This window comes from Chlamydotis macqueenii, chromosome Z, assembly GCF_036417535.1.
Source record: "Chlamydotis macqueenii isolate bChlMac1 chromosome Z, bChlMac1.mat, whole genome shotgun sequence".
Taxonomy (NCBI): Eukaryota; Metazoa; Chordata; class Aves; order Otidiformes; family Otididae; genus Chlamydotis; species Chlamydotis macqueenii.
In genome coordinates, this window is record NC_141593.1 from 64,991,676 (window position 1) to 65,009,312 (window position 17,637).

A 17,637-nucleotide genomic window follows, 5' to 3' on the forward strand; every position below is an offset into this window, starting at 1 on the left:
TAAAGAGGGCTTATAAGAAAGATGGAGGCAGCTTCTTACCAGAGCCTGTAGGGACAGGACAAGGGGTAATGGTTTTAAACTAAAAGAGAACAGATTTAGATTAGGTATAATGAAGACATTTTTTACAATGAGGATAGTGAGACACTGGAACAGGTCGTCAGAGAAGTTGTAGATGACCCATCCCTGGAAACATCCAAGACCAAGTTGGATGGGACTTTGAGCAACACAATCTAGTGACAGATGTCCCGGCCCAAGATGGTGGGCGGGATTGGGCTAGATTATCTTTAAGGGTCCCTTCCAACCCACACCATTCTTTGACTCTGTAATTCCTGCACTGCTGTGTAAGAATAAAGCATCAGTCCTTGGGGTAAAAACTTTGTCCACCCTCACTACTTTGTGTAAACTAGTAATATAACTGGTAACATCAGGTTCTCATTTTATAGAGTTTTAGTATAATCCAAATAGTTTCTTGATACACTCATGTTCTTCTCGACCAGGCTTCCATATTGCACAGAAGTCCTCAACATTTTTCTCCTTCATCAAAACATCTGTAACTCGTACTAGGTTACATTATTACTCGCTACCAAACAGTAGAAAATAAAACAGTTCCTTTGAAAAGAACCCACAGCCTGCATACTAAACATAAAATTAAAAAAAAAAAAAAAAATCACTCTAGTATAGTTCATGAAACTATAAACCCTGGATTCAAAACTGAGCTTTCATACTCATACTTCATACTTCTACTTATGAAAAAAAGGTCTTATTAAAAATGTCTTCTTTAACAAACTTACTGGTTTTACTACCAATTTTCCACAGGTAACCTGCTACCATGTAAACTAAATGAAATTTTTAATTAGTACCTAGATTGTTCTTTGACATCAGTAAAATAGCTTGCTCCTTAAAGAAAACATTTCATATACACTGTAACACTGCAGTCACCAGCCATGATGCAAACAACTTTTAATAAACACTTCAAATTATATGAAGAGAGGACCATCTTCTTGTACCCTGTCAGACGTTTGTACAAGTCAAGCCATGAAAACAATTAAAGTTTCGCCAGGTTATCATTAAAAGTTTTGGGATAATTCTTATGTTCACTAGAGGAAGTAGAAACAGTAGCTTCATCGTGTACGAGAGGATCAAGTATTGAACTCACTTACAAATAAATTGTTGATTACCAAGTTGGCTACAACCAGAGGCAAGAGGCTGGATTCAGTGGCATAAGATTCAATTGTCCTATTTGGGAATCTAGTCCTTGCAAATCCATGGGAGACTTTTTTAAAAGTTTACATAATTAACACACACAAACATATGTAAATATAAACACATACAGACGTGCTTTCTTGGGATGATTTAAAATTCTCATCCCTTTTTTTCACCTCATCTCATTCTTGGAAATGGAGAATTAAGTTTCTCTCCAAAACTAGACAAGGAAGAGGAAAAGATGGTGCCATGTTCCCCCCACCCTTCAAAGCCAAGGGAGAGGTGGGTCATACACGAACGTCTAAGCGGTTTTACAAGGCACTAGTTTCCCGATAAACTAGAATTAGATTTAGGAGGTGAGAATGGAGAAAAATTTCAATGCATTGCTTTTACAACTAGAAAATAACTCTTTTACAAACAGATTCTGTCATCCAAAGGGAGAGTGACAGAGATCTTTCAAAGAGGGTAAAGGTCAGCTATTATGTAGAAAATGCTTGATAGTAGTTCTCCATAAAGTAAAAAAAAAAAAAAATTAAAAATGCATCATTCTTAAACTACAAATTATAACCAGATGCTTTCTAGAAAGGTTCAAAATATTGCAGCCTGAATAAAGAAGCATTCTGCTTCTTCCTACAGATTTTAAACAAAGAATAACCTGAAGATAAACTGATGAGAAATCTGTGTCAATACTGATGATGAAGCTGTAAGAAGAAATTCCATCCTTGCAGTGAATGGAATTGTATTGATCAGTCCAGTCAATAAGTAGATCCCTAGCCATTCACTACTTAGTATTTCAGCACTCTGCAAATACATCTAGTCTAATTGCTAAGAGCAAACAATATCAACTTGCAGAATCAGAATGACCACATAGGTCTATTTAAGAAAGTTCTACTTAAGAATTCTAAAGCTTGTGTTAATTTACAGTTCAAGGACAGTTAGTCATTTAAATGCATACAGAACTGCTATCATGCAGTCAAGATGACCTTGAAAATTTGCAGAAAAAATTAACAGATTAACTGTGATATGTGATCTGCATGTGTATTTCACCATCTGTTAATATACGGTCAACAAATTCAAAAAAACCTTTCTAGTTCACAGCAGCCAGTGGAGAAACACACCGTGACATCCCAATAGATAGAGTTACCCAGTTATTTCTGGTTTACTGTGACAGAATAACTAAGAAAAATCTCTGTAAAAAGGACTCGAAGTCTAATAATGTCCAAAATACAATGTTTCTGATCCAGTTTACCTACATAAGAAAATCAAAAGCTGAAAATAAAGAATTCCAGGTGCAATTTCATGCCTTTATGAATTGTTTGAAAGAGATGTCATTTTTCTGGATGACCTGAAAGTGATTTTTGTGGAAGCACTCATCTGCTGCCAGTCACTAATATGTCACAGCATGTTGATGACATGCTCAGTAGTGTGAAGCCATAATGAATAAATTACCTTTGCTTCCACCTTACTCATCTTTTAGTCAAATTCTTGCTGTCTCCTTCATGCAGCCCTACGCGTATCAGTATCTTCCTGTGCAGCCCTACATATCTTCTGCAAATCCATACCTGTGGTTGCTATTTCACATTCACTGTGCTGCTTACCACAAAAAGACATGAAGCATCAGCCATTTTACTACTCATTCTTCTATATTTACTTTAACTTGCAAGTATCCACACTGTTGAGAAGGTGCTTAACATGACATTGCTAAAAAACTACTAGAAATGGTGCACTACGTACCTTCCCCTGTTGCATTGAACAGTCCACACATCCCACCTGAATGTTTCCATGTTTTGCTCCAGGGATTATCTGTAATCTTTCAAAGTCAGTCCCCAACACCACAATATCACATCCTGATGCATATGCCTAAAAAAGAAAAAAGAAACAAAAATTAAGTAAAGCTATATACAGCATATCAGTGTAGCTATATACAGCATATCAGTGAAGTATGAAACAGCATAGTCCATGTATCCCATCCATGTAGAACACTAGACAGAAGTACAGAGGTATTTGCAGAGATCAAATAGATGTCTACATTTTAAATCAAGCAACAGAAGTGGCAAATTACTCCTCTTCCATGCTTGGAAGTCCATCACAACACTTGTGTAACAAGTAAACGGTGGTTCAAGATAGAAGAAGCAAAACAGGTAAGAGTTATGCAAACATCTAAGAAAAGAAAAAGCATGAAGAACAAAGTTCATGTAAAGTAGGAAAAAGTAACATATTTCCTAGACTGGAGAGAGGTATTTTAAACCATTTTTTTTTTAAAAAAAAAAAAAAAAAGGAAATAGAACTGAGGAGCTAAAATGGAACAAAGCATTTAATAAGGAATAATTCAAAAGGGTAATAGAACGAAGCTTAGTTACAGAAAAGTGAAAGTGTATTTTCAGACTTGTTGAGTCTCCTGTTACTTGCATTCCACGGATTAATTTCAGTTTCTCTTAAATTTATATTATCACTGAGTAACTTGATATATGTAACATATTTACAGAGCCAGCTGATTGACTACTGCAATATTTGAGTCACAGTTTCTTCCTACCTTTATGCAAGTTTTGTCAGAAACTGAGCACAGATCAAAATGGACAGAAAGATTAGATACTGGAGAAACTTGAGGAAACTATAATGAGCAGAATTGCCCAATAAGCATAAGAATATAGCATTCAAGGATGGAAGTCCTAAGACAACGAATGTACATCCATTAAAAAGCTAGACCCAGGAAGCTAGCAACAAAGTTAAGAGCATAAAACATAGCGGTTTGTTAGAAAGCAAGAGAACAATAAGAGGGTCAAAAATGCCATTTTAGTTGGCCAAAAGATGCAAGAGCAGAAGTCTCACAAAAACTGCAGATGGAAGATTTCCATCTACTGACATAAATGATTGTGTCTTACAACCAATCCTACTAACTTCTACTGTATTAACTAAAAACACTTTTGACTTAGAAAAAAGTAGAAAAATTGAATGCTAGATTTACAAATTTCAAATCTGATGATCATATTTTTTCAAGTGTTTCATGTGAAAGAGTACTTTTGGCCAAGCCTGACCCAGACTACCATACCATTACACACATTAAAATAAATTAAAAATATGGAGCTTTTGGTCCAAATACAATTTTCCCCACAAAGAATTCAGTGATATTTCACAAAACAGTCTTACCCAGAAGATCACCATTCTCAGTCAACATTCAGTTATTACTTTCCAACCAGCAGACCATCAGTCACCCTTAAAATAATCTCATAACTGTCTAGAATTCTTCTGCGGACTAAATACAGCCATATATTTATTTATGATCATTTATTATTGGTCGGGTTTTTGAGACTCTTCCTGTCCTGTCCCTTCTTCAGCTTCAAGAAGATGTTCAAGCAGTGCAATTCCTCATGTCAAAAAGAGCAGTATTTATTACAAACTGATACATTAAACTTCACGATCTAAAACAGTCTGATTTAAAAATCATTCCAAAAGAGGAGATTGAGCACTATTTTTTGTTCAAATGTTGAAGAGATTATTTTGATATCACAATGACACAAGCTCTGGACCTGTTCCTCACAGAACATTTTTTTTCTTTAGTTAAAAAACATCTCACCTGGTGACTCACTGATTAAATCCTTAATCTGCCAGACAAAGGTTATTCAGAAGTACCATACATACAATTTTTCCCAGAGCCATTTTGTTGAATTTAGTGTTCTCTATGGAGGCAATTTTAGGGGAAGGGGAAAAAAAAAAAAAAAAAAAGTGCTTCACTTTAAAGAGATGACTTCACCAGACTTCAGTCTTTAACAGACTGAAGCACCACAGACTGTATGAAGCCCACCTGCTCTTCTCTATGCCCCTTTAGGCCTCATCAGCACTTTATAGACTCTAGTAGATTTCTCCCACCTGGTTCTCTCCATCTCTAACTTCACAGGCAAGCCTGGCACCATGTAGCGACACAACACCACAGTATTTCCACTATGGTGAGTAAGAACTAGCATGTATAGCAACACAGACTATCAGCAGCGATCTTGAATTTCATAAACTAACCATGTTTAATGACATCAAGAACTCAATCAGTTTTACCATATTAAAAAAGTCCTGAGCACACTTGGCATTTTACACTGGAAGAATGCTAGACTAACTATCAAACACTACACATTGGAGTCTTTAGGAACTGACATATTCATCAACGTAACAGGAAAAGGACTTTAAATGGTACCAGAATGCAGGCTATCTCCTGCTAACCCAGGCTGTCCTGGACAGCAGTAGCTCAAAGAGGTATGCAAGCATCCTAGACTTGCTGTTTCCTGAAAATATCCCCTTTATTCTTGTCCAAGAGCTATAGCTCCTCCTCCCTTTTGCTATGCTTAAACATAGCTATTACTTTCTATTTAATACTCACTTAATGCCCAACTCCATATTCTGTGTGTTTAAGAAAAAAAAGTTTGTCATCAGAGCTGAGCTTTCTGAAGAAAAGCTAGGGGATCTCTCTTCATCCTAGCAGTTCTCAGTTCTAACAATTAATTATAAGTGCACTTGTAAGAATCCGGGTGTTGTGATTTTGTTTAGTGAGGGGGGGCCTAAGGTGGTAGCTAGAAGTTGTTCCCCTTTGTCCAGTGGACTCGGCCGGGCCTAGGGCGGACCCGCGGCTGGCCAAGGCCAAGCCAATTGGTAGCAGAATGTCCCGTGATAACGCCTCTGCGATAACGTATTTAAGTAGGGGAAAACAGGAAAAAAAAAAGGAGAAGATGTGAAGCAGCTGAGCTGGGGGCAGAGAGGGGGAGGCACGAGCCTTGTGGGCCTTGCAGGCCTCACCCTCTGGCCTCCCACTGGGCAGCCGACTGGGCCCAACTCAGCCCAGCCTGGCTGCAAGAAGTGGAGAGGAGATGAGAAGTGAATAAGATGTAAAAAGGATCCTGAGAGGCGTCTGCCAGCCTGTTGTGAGGAACGGCTGCAGACCGGCCAAGGTCAGTTCAGAAGGAGGGGGAGGAGTAATGCAGCTCCTGGCCAAGATTCACCTACAGTCTGTGGTGATGACCATGGTGGAGCAGGCTGTCCCCCTGCAGCCCATGGAGGTCCATGGAGGAGCAGAGATCCACTTGGAGCCCGTGGAGGACCCCACGCTGGAGCAGGTGAATGCCTGAAGGCGGCTGTGGCCCGTGGAGGGCCCGCTGGGACAGCTGTTCAGGAGGGACTGCACCCCGTGGAAGAGATGACCCACGCCGGAGCAGTTTCACAAAGGACTGTGGTCACAGGTCTCACCTGTGGGTGAGACCTCATGATAGAGCAGGGGAGGAATGCGAGGAGTTCTTCCCCCAACGACCAAGTAGCGGCGTAAAACAACGCGTGATGAACTGACCACGACACCCATTCCCTCTTCCCCCCTGTGCTGCTCGGGGGGGGGGAAGGCAGTAGAGACAATGTTAAGCTTGGGAAGAGGGAGGGGTGGGGGGAGGTTATCTTGTTCCCTGTCTCATTCTCCTGCTAGTTTTAGAAATAGATGAATAGTTTTCCCAAAGTCGAGTCTGTTTTGCCCGTGACGGTAACTTTAAGGATTTCTCCCTGTCCTTATCTCAAACCTCGAGCCATTTTTCCTTATATCATCTCCCCCTATTCTCTCGGAGTGTGGGGGGAGTGAGAGAGAGACTGCGTAGTCTGGTCCCGATCAGGGCTGAACTACGACACCAGGCCAGGGTGGGGGTGAGAGGAGTGCCTTTTAAAAATCTTCTTGGAAGAAAAATACAGTCATTCCATCCTTACGTTCTGGTAATTCTCCACACTACCTGAAAAAAAATTGACATTTAGGTAAAAAAGAATCACTTCTGACATCAGGATATTCAGATGGATTAGATCATACTTGGTCACACCGACTTCCCAATCCTCAGTAAGCTGCAGAATGACCGACTAGCTCATAAGCTTGTAGAGCTGATCTGTCCTCAAAGAGGTAGAAAGGGAAGGGGGGGAAAAAAAAAAAAAAAAAAAGCATTTTCAAAGAGCTTCCAAATATAACTACAGACAAGCAGACGAATGATGACTTGGAGGTTATTTTTGATGTTTAGTCAATGTTCGCCTGCAGGAGAACCACAATTTCAAAAGACAAGAGACAAGGGAGGCAAAGGGAAAGGAAACAATAAATTTCAGAGAGAAAAAAAGTGTCTGAATAGAAGGTAACTAAGCTGTCTCGCAAATGAAACTGCTGCAGACTCCCTGTTCTACTGTTGCCTACCATCCCAATCCCATTACAACCTCACTCTGACTAGATACTTTGGGAGGAACACTTGAGTGTTCCCCTCGTCCTAAGGTGTCCTTCCTTTGGTTCTTTGCTGTCCCCACTGTAACTCACCCATTAGACTTTCTCTGTGCAGAGAAGTCACATTCTTACATGTGCTCACTGAACTCAGACTCCAGTTCTGAATGAGGTTTCTAAGCAGTAGTATCCTATAAATACATTTCTCTGAAACAAGTGCATAAAACTAACTGCTGGACTAATTTTACACTTAGATTGTTTTTTTAATCTCCGAAAACTCTATGAGGTATTTTAGCATAGTATAGTGAAAGTCAGCATTCAGAAGTAAGCAATACTCTCTATACCCTAACAGTCTCTCAGATAAAACAAAAATTAATTCTCCCTACCAGCCAACTTTACTTTTTACTGCAAGATTTGTCCACAATAGTTTGCATGTCACTCATCTTAATTTTGACAGATGCTACTGAAATTACATTTTTATAAGCTATGGGAAAAAAAAAAAAAGACAATTCAAGTATTCCATTACTTATAGAGCAAGAAGCAATTTCAGAGTATAAGCATTTCTCATATCTATGCTTGTCCACATTACCTGGCCCTTGATGGAAGGGGACAGGGGGAGAGGCACAAAATGCTGCCATACAATTCAACTAGGAAAGATTTCCTAAATACATATTAATTTTTAAAATAATAATGATGATAAAACCCCAAGATGCCTTTTTAAAGCAAGCAGAGTCTTTATGTCTGATTTTGGCAAGCCATAAAGGCCTTTCACCTTAAGAATGTCCTAGAGTATTTACAAAAAAGTTGTCTCTGCACAATGGGACAAGCAGAAAATGTTGACATTATCATGTTCTTGGAATGTTTATTAAACAATGCTTTGTTCTTCTGTTACACAAATAAACAAGATAGAACTAGTTCAAACTGCAGGAACATGGACTTCACTAGTTGTTGACATAGCAAAACAAGCCTGAAATTAGGAAGTGAAAGATGTTTCAAGGCCTGTGAAAATAAATGTCATTTTGCATACAGTACTGTGTTTTCACACAATTTCTACCCATTCTTTTTATCAGATGTCAGCTCTTATTCCTGTAACTACATTTCTTTGGAGAAGATTAACAGATACTTTGACAATAATAGTGCTTTAAAAACATGTTAGTTTTAACAGAAAATAGCATAGACGATTACATGAACTATTCTAATTTATTTCTAAAGTGAAAGCCTGATACGCACAACTCTTAAAAACAGAGACTGGCACTGGCAAATCAGACTCTGCTCTCAACAGAAGAAAAGCAAATGAAGGTGTCCTCAACTCCTACACAATGCAGCACCTCTAAAGCAATTATTTCCCTTACACTCTACCCTCTTCATATATTTCTTCTATGTACTGGCATACAAAGTTTTTGCTATAGTTTCTTCCACAGCTACTTAAGGACTGACACATTATCTCATGTAACTTGCACAAACTTGGTTTAACCTACATGTCCTATATGAAGGGCACAAGTACACTTATGAATTGCCAGCTATTATCCACAGGTGAATGCAGTAGTATGTGTGGGCACACCTATGCATTTATAAAGTTACGTATACATGTAAATATATATAGGATGAATATATAGGCTAGAAAGAGAATACAAAACTTGGTGCTGGGCCCAAGGTCACACAGAATCACCTAGCCAAAGCAGACCAAGGGACTGCATTTAACAGTTCACAGTAACTTAGCTGGAAGTGTTCTCTTCCTGCTATAGCTATACTGGAAGCTTAATCAGTATAACAATGCACACTACCTTTTGCTTCTTTTGTTTTGCGACTGATTCAGTTACTGTATCCAAGGTAATTCTCAAGCCACATCAAGGCTATTTTTATCCCTGATGGGCCTCAAGGGTTCTGATGTGCCTTGCAAACGAAATAAAGCAAGTCCCAAAGATCTGGATGCCAGGGCTCACATCCAATTGATCGATTAAAAAGATTTGATTGCAATTGTAGAATAGTTGAATAATATTTCTATCACATGTTTGAAAGTGGAAGTTTACAGTAGATATTTTTAAAACCATTATACCTTGGAGAAGATTCATTTTCCAGTTTAAAAAAAAAAAAAAAAAACCAAACCCTATTCCAAGGAAAAGCATTGTAGGCTAGAAACAAAAACTTACTACAAAAAAAACCAGAAAAAACTAATCTCTATTAATTACATCAGGTACCTGTTTCTTCTGCTGGATTGAGCATATAAATATAATACATTCTCAGTCTGTAAGGGCTAAATATGTATTATATGCAACACAAATAGGCATGGGCAGGAGTATTTCCTTGTGTATCACTTCTCTTATTTTTCCCCCCTCCTTATTGGTTCCTCTTTGAAGAAAACTTTACAACAAAGGTCATTCTTATAAAAAGTAAAGATAAAAATTAAGGGCAAATAAACCTATTAAGTGGGTGATACTGCAAAAACATCTGTCTTTTTCTCCTTCGCACAGAATGGTCAAAATAAAAAACCACAGTCACCATGAGCCACATGGTACCTTGTGGAATTACTCTATTAAAAAAACCCTCACCTATGCAGATATAAATTTGCACTAGTATGTCTTTAACAGAAGAAAAGCAAATGATTTGCACAGTATGGTCTTTATCCATCCCTAGTATTGCACTAAAATGTAGACTAGTAAGTATTACATATACATGTCTTATTTTTGGAAAAAAAAAAAAATTCATTAGGAAGATTTAATTAAGTTTAAGAAATATTCTTTCATCATCCTCAGAAAAAAAAAAAACAACCCTTCCAATCTATCAAAAGTACTTGAACTAACATACACCTTTATGTGGTAAATTGATCAGCCACGCGGTTAGGATCAAGTCTCTCTGAAACGGCACTTTTTATAGAAGTGTAAAGAGGTTTTATCCAATTTTTTTTTTTAGATTAATTCCGTTTAAAAAATTAACTTCTTAAGTTCATAAGTTAATTGGAACATGGAATAAAAAAAAAAGTTATCAACAAGGTTTCCTTCTCTTTTCTGAATTACAGTCAAGAAGCAGGTGTAAACAGTGTAATTTCTTGAGTGACTCACAAGCAGTCCGTTTTCTTGACTGCAGATACACATGAAGTTCTAAAGATAAAGAAAATGTTAAGTATTTTCTAGACAGAAAAATAACAATTTTATTGAGCCACAGAATCTACTTCTATTTATCAAAAAATTTTAGAAAGCTGGAAATCTTTATATCACAACCCACTATCTTTGGAAAATTTAGTGAGATCTTCACCAAGCTATCCAAAAAAACACATTTTCCAAGTACTTTTCAACTTAACATTTGAAGTTTGCAGTTTTCTCAATCATACAAAGCAAGTCTCAAGTCCAGGATGAGTTGACCACATACAGAGAGGAAATCTGTCCAGAAAAGGTTCTGATTGTTTTGAAATAAACCATGCCATTTATGTTTTTCTCAAATTTTCACCCCTACAAAAAAAGTGCTTTTTGGTGACTTCCAGTGCCAGTCTTGGGACTTGTGCTTGTAAAGTTACTATTGCTTACAGTCATTTTTCCCCCCTCTTCTGATACTTTGGAAAAAAAAAAAAAACAAAAAAAACCAAAGAAAAAATATTAGAGAAGCAGAATTGAATAAGCAAAAATGCACAAAATCAACCAGTCACCAAAAGGGTATTAGTGTTGGTTATCCAATAACTGAAATACAACTTCAGCAATAACTAGTACAGCAGCATCCTATGCGACCAACTCCATGAACTTTTTAAACAAATGAGTTTTTACTCAAATATTTCAGACCTGAAAACAACAAAACCAACCAAAGGATGTAGTCCACCGTGGACAAGTACACAGAAAACAAAACAGTTAAGATTTCGGAAGAAGCACTTAGAGAGCAAACAACTAAATTCTGACTTCTAACGGCTAAGTTCTCATTCATCTAGTGTACGATGCATTATTACCACCCACTCTCAGCAGATAAACAACAGGCATACTTCTTATGTATCTTGATGTTTATGAGCCTTTTCCTATATAAATAAAAGACACGCCAAAAACTCTTTATCAGTGTTCTCTCAATGGAAGCTCAAGCTCCATTTGACACTTCACATCCTAAAAAAAGAATGCCAAAACAAGAAATCTCTGTCAACTACACACCATTTGGACAAGTATCTCAAATAACATTTTAAAACAGAACTATACATATGCAAACAGGTACATGCAATTCAGTGAGTGCAGGCACTTTTTACAATCTTTGCTTCCAATTTTTCAGAGTTTAGGAAAAGCATCTGAGTAATCTCATGAACTTAACATAGCATTATAAAATGAGTAACAGCAACAACAAAAACTAAAGCAGTTGAGGATATATATGTTAGTAGTTTTAAATCTGAGGAAAATAAATCCATTAATAACCTTCTGGGCAGGACAAAACAAAGCAAGATGAATGTGTCTACAGAAAACATTGTTACTATATTTATGTCAAAATAGCTCTTGTAAAAAGGAGACTACAGAAACAGTTACTGCAAACCGCACTTCCCTGTCATTCCTTTCTCCCTTAAGAGTGACTCTTACTCTTCTTATCCACTACTGGGGAGCTCTAATACTTTTGATCCGTTAGGCCATAACAGGCAAAGCACACTTCAGTGACATTGATAACCAGAACTCTTTCGATCAAAAAGGAATGATATGATAACGGGAAACTCACAAGAACATACTTTGAATGCTTACTAAAATTTGACTGTAAAGCAAACCTCCTTGCCTCTTACTAAATGGTTTCCCACTACTGGTGGGTCTTTAACATCTCTGGATAGGTAAAATCAGAAAGTCTGGCACAGCTGGAATTTGAAGCTGCAGTTTAAGAAGTCTTCCAACATGAACTAATTTACAGGATTCATTTTTCTTTTTCTTTTTGGAAGCAGGCACATCATCGGTACAAGGTGGTAGATAAATGGACTTTGCAGAGCCAGCCTACCTCTGGGGAAGCAGCTCGAGGTGCTTTGCCCTGAACACCGGCTGCACCCCACGTCCCCAGCACTGGCACTGCCCCAGTGCCACAGGGGGAAGCTGCAAGTAGCTAGTTGAATTTAACTGTGTACACCAGACAGGACAGAAAAAAAAAAGTTTCTTAATTCTTGCACGTCTATCTATTATTCCCTACCAAATTCATAACCGCACTATCTTGTAGTTAGGGGCGGCCAGAAAAAGCAAGGTTAAACACACTTAAATGTGGTGCACCGAGAAATTGTGCTGTGTCTTATTTCATGCCTCTTTAGCCCAAAACAGAAGGCAGGAAGGGTATATTTCAGAACAAAAACACAACAGAAGTCTGTTTACAAAATAAAAGGGAAAGGGAAGAAAACAAACACTAATAAAAGGCGTCAGCCTTCACTAAATACTGCCAGTTTTCCCTCCCCTGTAAGAACAAACATCGACAGGGAGTTCAGAACGGTTTTACAATCTTACCACTAATGCACGGTATTTCAAGATCTTCTTCAGCCACGGCCCGTACAGATTTCAACCGCACATCTGACTGAAAGGGAGCGCTGAAATTCCCTTCCGCAGAAAGTCGCATGTACCGGCTGACGTTTATGTAACCTCGTACCGGAGCCACCATGTTCCTGCGCCGCCAAACCCCCGCGAAGGGCGGCCTGGGCGCGCCTGCCGCTGCCGGGCACCGCACCCGCCCCTGCCCCGCCGCGAAGGCCGCCGTCCCCGTCCCGCCCGCACCCCCGGGCTCGGGAACCGCTGCTGCCGCCGCCGCCGCTCCGGCAAAGTTTCGCATGCCTCCCCGCCCGCCCTGGCCAGGCCCCAGGCAGCGGTGCCGCAGGCCCATCGGAGAACCCTCCGCCGCCGGCGGGCAGTGCCGCTACCGCCCGGCGACCTTACTGGGGGCGAGCCGCCCCGCTCCAAGGCTGCTCCAAGCCTGACGCAGCCGCTTTAGGCGCCGGCTCCGGGAACGGGCCCGGCGGAGGCGCCCGGGTCCCGGTGGAGAGGACTCACCGTGAAGGGCTGGTCGTGCAGGCTCCCCACCGAGAAGCAGTTGTCTCCGGGGTTCACGGCCCCCGTCAGCACCTGGTGCAGGTTCATGGCCGGCGAGCGGGCGAACGCCGCTCTGCCGCCCCTAGTCCCGCGGGTGACGGCGGAGGCGGCGGCACACAGGTCGGGGGCGGTGCCGCGGCGGGCGGGGCGGGGCGGGGCGGGGCGGGGCGGAGCGCGGAGGCGCAGCGCCCCCTGCCACTGGCCTCGCCGCCCGCGCGCTGCCTGCCTCCCCGCCAGCTCTCGCGAGAACCCGCTCCTGCGGCGTCACCGTCATCGCCCGCCCACAACGGCACCGCCCCGCTCCCCTCCGCCTGCCCACGCCTCACCGCCGGCTCCGGCCACTGCACATGCGCGCCGGCTGCCACCGGCGACGAGAAGGGCGAGGGGGCGGGCCCTCCCCGCGCATGCCCCATAGGGCAGAATGGGCGGGAACCGGAGGCCCTGTCGAGGCTGTGGGTGGTCTGTGTCCTACTCAAGCTGGCGTAGTTGCTAGGGCAGGTTATGGGTGACGGCAGCTCAGTGTGAGTCTGACGTGCTTAGTAAAGCAGCCTTGGAAAATGCTGCCTCGGCCTGGTGCCGAGGGGATCGGTGTGGGTCACCCAGGAGGTGGGCTGAAGGAGGGGGAGTCAAAACTTGTCAAGCCAGCTGCCACTCCACCTCCCACCTGGCTGGAGAGAACACAGGAGTCTGTAACCCTCAAGAGAGTCGGTCACCCCAAATGCACCCCCTTCTAGGCCACATAATTTCACAAGCGGAGGGATTCGGCTGCAGCTTTCCTGCAGGACATTATGGGATGGGATGGGAGACGTGGTTCCCTCAGGCTTGGGAAACAAAGATGACATTTTCCTGGGACACCCAGGAACTGCTGCAGGCAACTGGATTTTTCCCCTTCATTATAAAATAAGAAAAGAGAAAATGGGAGCTATCTAGGATGTAAATTGCTTTACATGCAATTTAAGAGCAGGATTAGGGGGAGGCTGGCTTGGTCCAACAGGATGAGATAAGGTCAAGTCAGGCCCAAGTGTGACAGGCAGCGTAACCTACATGTTTGGACAACAGGAGGATCTTCAGATCTGTCCTACCCAGGCACCTGACTATTTAAATAGCTCTTCACCTCTAAATGGACTGAGAGATGGAAGTATCTCCCAATTGTGAGAAAGTATGGCCATTCTCTCTGATACACTGAAAGCACTTCATGTCTTGTTATTAATATTTCTTTCCACAGCAACTAGATTTTAGTATTCCATCAATTTCTCACAGAAACTTCAACATTACTTGTGATTTTTCTTGTAAATTATAGCTTCCGCATTAATTTTCATTCTTACATTATTGCAGTATCAAATATTAGAGCCTCTTTCTACCCACTAGCTGTTCCAATAAGTAATACAATATCAAAAATAATTTCATGGTCTACAGGTATAACTTTGTGTACCACATCACACAATAGTTATAAGGTGATGTTATGTATTTGTGCACAGCAATGCCTTTTCTTCTTGTGTTACTTTTCCAGTCCTTGTGTAAGCAATGTCAACCTCATACCCTTTCGGGCATGGTGACTCAAACATTATTTTAGTAAATGTAAGACTCACATCCATTGAAAAGCATCTCACCATAACATTACTGCAATAATTCATGCAAATGAAAAAAAAAAAAAAAGGATTTATTCTCTTTTCTAAAGCCTTGTGATGTGAAAAAATCTGTCAGATTTGGCACTATGTGTATATAGGCCTTCCTTCAAAGAGCCGTGGTTTTCTCATGCTGGGTATAAACTGCTATCACCCTAATAATTTTATTTTGCAAAGGATCAAAAAACTTACAAAACTTTCCTATCAAAAAATAGATATCTTACCCTTGCCAGCTGTGCTCATCACTAATGAGTGGTCTTACTCTTCTGGTAGCAGCAGAATCTCAAAAAGCAACCTTAGTGGATTTTTAAGTTCACAAAAATTATTTTCCTTGGGTTCTAAGCCAGAAAGTGAATTATGACTGAAAACAGTAAGAGGCCCTGATTTGTCATATTCAGCATGGCTGACTACTTCTAGGCTCAGAATCTGAACCTCTCCAGCTTTGGCTGCAGCCGGCTGATAATTAGAATCATAAAATAGTTTGGGTTGGAAGGGACCTTTAAACGCCATCTAGTTCAACCCCCTGCAAGGAGCAGGGACATCTTCAACCAGATCAGGTTGCTCAGAGCCCCATCCAACCCGGCCTTGAACATTTCCAGGGATGGGGCTTCCACCACCTCTCTGGGCAACTTGTTCCAGTGTTCTATAACTCACACTGTAAATTTTTTTTTCCTGATATCCAATCTAAATCTACCTCCCTCTATTTTAAAACCATTACCCCTCGTCCTATCACAACAGGCCCTACTAAACAGCCTCTCCCCATCTTTCTTGTAGGCCCCCTTGAGCTACTGGAAGACTGCTATAAGGTTTTCCCGGAGCCTCCTCTTCTCCAGGCTGAACACCCCCAACTCTCTCAGCCTGTGTTTATAGGAGAGGTGCTCCAGCCCTCTTATTATCTTCATGGCCCTCCTCTGGACCTTCTCCAACTGGTCCATGTCCTTCTTGTGTTGGGGGCTCCAGAACTGGACACAGTACTCCAGGTGGGGTCTCACCAGGGCAGAGTAGAGGGGGAGAATCACCTCCCTCGACCTGCTGGCCACGCTTCTCTTGATGCAACCCAGGATGCGGTTGGCCTTCTAGGCCGCAAGAGCACATTGCCAGCTCATGTTGAGCTTCTTGTCCACCAGCACTCCCAAGTCCTTCTCCTCAGTGTTGCTCTCAATCCATTCTCTGCCCAGCCTGTATTTGTGCCTGGGATTGCCACAACCCAGGTGCAGGACCTTGCACTTGGCCTGGTTGAACTTCCTGAGGTTGGCACAGGTCCACCTCTCCAGCCTGTCAAGGTCCCTCTGGATGGCATCCCTCCCTTCCAGCGTGTCGACGGCACCACACACCTTGGTGTCATCGGCGAACTTGCTGAGGGTGCACTCTATCCCACTGTCCATGTCGCCGACAAAGATGTTGAACAGGGCCGGGCCCAACACGGACCAGTCGTGACTGGTCTCCACTTGGACATCGAGCTGTTGACCACCACTCTCTGAGTTCAGCCATCCAGCCAACTCCTTATCCACCGAGTGGTCCGTCCATCAAACCCATGCCTCTCTGGTTTAGAGAGAAGGATGTCGTGTGGGACAGTGTCAAAAGCTTTGCACAAGTCCAGGTAGATGATATCTGTTGCTCATCCCTTGTCCACCGATGCTGTCACCCTGTCATAGAAGGCCACCAAATTGGTCAGGCACGATCTGCCCTTGGTGAAGCCATGTTGGCTGTCACCAACCACCTCCTTGCTCTTCATGTGCCTTAGCATGGTTTCCAGGAGAATCTGCTCCATGACCTTGCCAGGCACAGAGGTGAGGCTGACCGGCCTGTAGTTGCCCGGGTCCTCCTTGTTCCCCTTTTTAAAAATGGGGGTTATGTTCCCTCTTTTTCAGTCATCAGGGACCTCACCAGACTGCCACGACTTCTCAAATACGATGGCCAGTGGCTTGGCAACTTCATCCGCCAGTTCCCTCAGGACCCGCGGATGGATCTCATCAGGTCCCATGGACTTGTGCACCTTCAGGTTCCTCAGATGTTCCCAAACCTGCTCTTCGAGTACAGTGGGCGGTTCTTCATCCTCACAGTCCCCGCTTGTGCCTTCAAGTCCCTGCTTGTGCCTTCAAAGGGGAGTAGAGGGGAAGAATCCCCTACCTTGACCTGCTGGCCACAGCTTTTTTGATGCAGCCCAGGATGCATTTGGCTTCTGGTCTGCGAGTGCACATTGACTGCTCATGTGCAGCTTTTCATCCACCAGTACCCCCAAGTCTTTCTGTGCAGGGCTGCACTCAATCCCTTCATCCCCCAGCCTGTGTTGATACCAGAGGTTGCCCTGACCCAGGTGTAAGACCTTGCACTTGGTCTTATTGAACCTCATGAGGTTCGCAAGGGCCCGTTTCTCAAGCTTGTTCAGGTTCCTCTGAATGGTGCTGGGCAGAAAAGGTCAGAGGTCTTGCAGAACCTTATTGGTTCTTCAAGCCATATTCACTCCAAAGGCGTAAAGCACGCAAGATCTGCGGTATGACAAGATAGTAGGGTAACAGTAGGCAGCAAACCTAGACCCCAGTCTGAGGAAGGTGAAGCGTTCAGGAAGAAGGGAAAACTCAGGACACCAAGT

The 17,637-nt window shown here is 42.2% G+C and overlaps 1 protein-coding gene across 7 annotated transcripts in view; it reads right to left on the reverse strand.

Moving 5' to 3' along the window:
* Nucleotides 1-13,521, reverse strand: part of DMXL1 (Dmx like 1) — an 86,955-nt gene extending 73,434 nt beyond the window's left edge. For all 7 annotated transcript variants that reach the window (XR_015261388.1, XR_015261389.1, XM_086769836.1 and 4 more), the window contains exons 1-2: nucleotides 13,381-13,521; nucleotides 2,938-3,063 (exon numbers count right to left, since the gene is read on the reverse strand). Coding sequence is in view for 5 of the 7 variants with exons in the window: in XM_086769836.1 (XP_086625962.1) it covers nucleotides 2,938-3,063; nucleotides 13,381-13,467 (213 nt within the window). In the remaining 2 variants the exon portion in view is untranslated. The remainder of the gene's footprint in view (nucleotides 1-2,937; nucleotides 3,064-13,380) is intronic.
* Nucleotides 13,522-17,637: the final 4,116 nt, after the last annotated feature.